Raw genomic sequence first — 4,297 nt, forward strand, 5'->3', positions numbered from 1 at the left:
ATCCTCTGCCTGTCCTTTGTGACCTTGTTTATCCTTCTAGGTCTCTTGTGTGCTGAAATTGATGGCAGTCCCAATATTGTTGTGGAAGAGGTTCATGTTGGTGTGATTCTTGAGATGGGGTCAAGGGAAGGAAAGATTATTCTCAGCTGCATTTCAACAGCCCTGTCTGATTTCTACCATCTGCATAATAACTACAGCACAAGAGTAATTCTGCACACCAGAGATTCCAAAGGAAAAGCACTACATGCTCTATCAGCTGGTAAGCCACATATTAATATTTTAGTCTTTGTACTACAAATTTAATCTGCGCTGTGGACGGGAGAGGATCTGGTCAGGATGAGGGAGAAGGGGGTTTGACCGGGATGAGGGAGTCATGGGGGCGGTGGGGGAAAGACTTTCAAAAATAAAAGCTCCACATGTCATCATCAGCAACTATTTCTGCAGTCCGGTAAATGCTCCACATGGCTACAGACATGCGTGTGATTCCAAACTTTGTGTAGTAGGGTTTTGTTTTTTAGGTTTATGTGGGTTTTCATTTTTAAGGGCATTTGTGTCTATTTTGGTGAGTTTTTGGCTATATTTGAAAGATTTTATAAAAACTGACATTTTTGAAAGTGGGGTTAAATATTGGCTATTCGATGCTGTAGTTGGGGATACCACGATCACATCGAAGAGATCTCAGTATGTTGATTTTACAATACCATATACTGACTTAGGTGTGGGGATGCTAGTATCAAATGAAAATGAAGACATGTGGATTTTCTTGAAACCTCTTTCGGCAGATCTGTGGATCACAAGTGCGGGTTTCTTTATCTTCACTGGTTTCGTAGTGTGGGTAATTGAGCGTCCTGTCAACCCAGAATTCCAAGGCACACATTCGCAGCAAATCGGAACCATATTATGGTTTGCCTTCTCAACCCTTGTGTTTGCTCATAGTAAGTGCACTATATCTCACTACTTCTTTCAATTATTTAAGTCTACTGCTAATTAGTCAATGCACATCTTAATAGTTTTCAGTCATTATGAAACAACGATTCCTTCTGTTTTCTGATTAATTAACACAGATATGAGAAATAGTAGCATTATTACGAATATAGATGAAAGAACGATTCCTTCTGTCACTCAAATTCCCGTACTCATATTCATTCAGATGAAAGAACGAACTCAAATTACGAATATAGATGCTGTAGTTGACGATCAGTCTTGATTTTGTTGCAGGGGAGAAGTTGTTAAACAATTTAGCAAAGTTTGTAGTGATCATATGGGTGTTTGTTGTGCTTATATTGACTTCCAGTTACACAGCAACTCTGACATCAATTATGACAGTTAACCAAATACAATTAAGCTCAAGAGGAAACTATATAGGTTACCATTCAGGTTCATTAATCAGTCAGCGAAAGGTAGAGAACTTGAATTTCAAAGGTGTTAAACTATATAATTCGATTGAAGAATATGCTCTCGCTTTATCAAGAGGAAGTAAGCATGGTGGTGTCTCTGCTATAGTTGAAGAGGTTCCGTACATTAAGATCTTCCTTGCACACTATCCTACTGGCTACTCCATGATTAAACCCGAATCTAGCACCAATGGTTTTGGCTTTGTGAGTAACCTCCCTTAAATTAAGTTATGCATTAAGCATGATATTTTGGCCACATAACATCTTAGCATTTATAGTTTCTGTAGTCTTTTATGATTTTCCAATTTGATCCTTGTATTTCTGATTCTGACAATTAAGTGCATGTACTTTACTTAAGCTTAAATCGAATCTAATATGTTACATCCATTTAATTACACATATGCATTGCAAATCAAAACTATATGGAGAAAAGCAGAAAATCAGGAAGTAAGCATGCTGATTAGTTCGTTGTTCATCTTTTTTTGTGTATGCAGGTTTTCCCTAAAGGTTCGAAACTGGTCCATGATATGTCAAGGCAAATTCAACAAATGAGAGAAGAGGGAAAGCTTATAGATATGGAGAAGGTCTGGTTTCATAAGAGAACAATTCCCATGTTCGACTACACAACGAGTGATCCCAATACTCTAAACTTCCATACCTTCCGTGGTTTATTTCTCATTACTGGGGTTTCTTCAGCTTTTGCTCTTTTCATATTCATAATATTCCCACTCAAAGAAAGATGGTATGCGGTGAAGAAATTCAGATTTAGATATCGGGTTCGAGAAAAGCTGCAGTGTGTAAGGAAGTTCTTCTCTCACAAAGTTTCCAATGAAAACGAAGAAAACAAGTAGACAGATAGTGCCTGACCCTTAGTGGGGTAGTCTGGGCGAGTAGGACTCGTCGAAGGCGTCCGAGTATTGAGGATTTTGTTGTACGTGTTGGTGAGCTTAGTCCCAGTTGGACGGCTCGTTCCCTAGCCACATAGTCAATTGAGGATTCTTTCATGTGGACTAGTCAAACAATCCGCCAGTTGGATTGTTTCCCCCGTACAACTTAGTGGTGTCATACCTATATATATTTATATAACTATTACGTTGTGCATATATATATATATATATATCTATTCATTCGTTCTTGTTTATCAATGAAGATACTTCCTTGCTCGCCGTGCCAACGGACATGCATTTTGAGAGACTAGGTTGGGTGTAAGAGGGAAAGATTTGAATGGGATGATTAATAAAGTTTCATTATGGGATTTTGGATCTCACTATGGTTTGGACTCAATTATATATTTATATATGGCTATATTGATTTTGAATACATATGGTTTTCGGCATCGTTTTCTAAATGGTGGGGTTATATTATGTTGTTTTCAGTGTCAACTAAACTTTGTTTTTATCCACTCATACTTTTCTGTTTTACGCTCCCTACACAGTAGTTGACCGAGTTGAGTAGCAGAGTCGAGCTTTGAACTTCCAAATCCCGAACTTTAGTAGGATAAGCTTTGTTCATTTCCTTTTCGTTAAACTTGGTTATCATTTGAAAACCGAAACTCTTAGATTTCTCTGTTATCGCCCGTACTAGGGTTTGATTTGTGAGGCCGGAGGCCATTGATGTAAACTGCATGAATTTTAACTTGTGCATGATGCCAGTTGGGTTTATTAACTGTTTTTAATAGGTTGAAAATTTGGGAAAATGTCCAATTTTTAAGGGAGACTTTGCCGAAATTTCTGCAGAAAGTCTCGTGTCTTTAGTAAGTGAGCTTAACATCGGTACGATGTCAGAACTATCACGGGATTCGTCCCGAATTTCGAGAAATTTGGGGCGGGTCCTGTCAATTTGTGGCAGCCCCTATGAATTAGTCACATTCAGTCATCTGATTGAACGACATCTAATGGAATTGCCATCTCCAGGAGGATCAAGGTGGTTCATCACCAATCTCTCTCATTATCCATCATCAGAGATGGTCTCCTTGAAGGGCGGAATCAGGATTTTTTTCAACGGGTGGAGTAACTATATTTATTAACTACAAATCTAATGATCATATTTTTTTCATACAATTTCTAGTCTTTGTAGAAATAAAATATTAAATCATATAAACCACGCTAGTTTATATCTCAATTGACTAATTTGCAATAATAATAAAAACATTCTTTCAATAAGGCGATATTGGGGAGGACAAATTGAACCTTAGACAAAGGTAAATGGTCAAAAGCTACAAGCTCCTTGGAATTTCCAATAAGCTTTAACTTTAAGACAAATAAATATTAAATGCAATCAAAAACCATATATTATCAAAATGAAAATATGTTCAACAACATAATTGAAAGTGTACTTATTTTAATGTGTATTTTTATTGTTGCTATGCAACTAAATTGATAAAGAATTGAATTTTATTAGACTTTAATAAGTTAATGCATACTATGGTATATTTGAAAGAAAGCGCATATATAACCAAGGTGGTTGGTGTGAGTGGTTCGGCACTCTCATTCCTTAAGAGAAGGTCAGGGGTTCGATCTCTGTTCTCGTATGGAGTCACCACTTTGGCCAGCACTTTACCCCTTACGGGCCGACCCGGTGTGAGCGGGGATTAGTCTGGGTTGTGGTTAAGGCTTAAAGGTGCCACCCATAGTTGGGGCCCATCCAGGACCACCTCGTGATTCAAACCAAAAAAAAGAAAAAAAGAAAGCGCATATATGTTTAATATTTTTTATCCCAAAAAACTCACTGGGCTAGTGTAGCCCTTGTGGTAGTTCTGCCCATGTCCTTAAGCACTACCATTTCATCATCAGATATGAGAGCGGTATTTATACAAGGGAGAGCAAAGGGTCATCTTCTTCTTCCACGTGGGTGGCTTGAGTGAATTTGTGGGCATTAGGAAGACCCGGAAGAGGAGGGTTGTG

The 4,297-nt window shown here is 38.0% G+C and overlaps 1 protein-coding gene across 1 annotated transcript; it reads left to right on the forward strand.

Moving 5' to 3' along the window:
* Positions 1–632: 632 nt before the first annotated feature.
* Positions 633–2,519, forward strand: LOC148917094 (glutamate receptor 1.2-like). Its single transcript, XM_089053609.1, has 3 exons — positions 633–935; positions 1,219–1,598; positions 1,889–2,519. The coding sequence occupies exons 1-3, from the start codon at positions 725–727 to the stop codon at positions 2,243–2,245; spliced, it is 948 nt and encodes a 315-aa protein (XP_088909735.1). The 5' UTR covers positions 633–724; the 3' UTR covers positions 2,246–2,519.
* Positions 2,520–4,297: the final 1,778 nt, after the last annotated feature.

Source organism: Prunus mume, linkage group LG5 (genome assembly GCF_029339155.1).
Source record: "Prunus mume cultivar Tortuosa linkage group LG5, ASM2933915v1, whole genome shotgun sequence".
NCBI lineage: Eukaryota > Viridiplantae > Streptophyta > Magnoliopsida > Rosales > Rosaceae > Prunus > Prunus mume.

What these genes read in the sequence shown, in the direction of transcription:
- LOC148917094 (XM_089053609.1), top strand. Translation starts at nt 725, where the DNA reads ATGCTAGTATCAAATGAAAATGAAGACATGTGGATTTTCTTGAAACCT. An exon ending in AACCCTTGTGTTTGCTCATA is followed by an intron (nt 936 to 1,218) that starts GTAAGTGCACTA and finishes ATTTTGTTGCAG; the next exon opens with GGGAGAAGTTGTTAAACAAT. An exon ending in GCACCAATGGTTTTGGCTTT is followed by an intron (nt 1,599 to 1,888) that starts GTGAGTAACCTC and finishes TTGTGTATGCAG; the next exon opens with GTTTTCCCTAAAGGTTCGAA.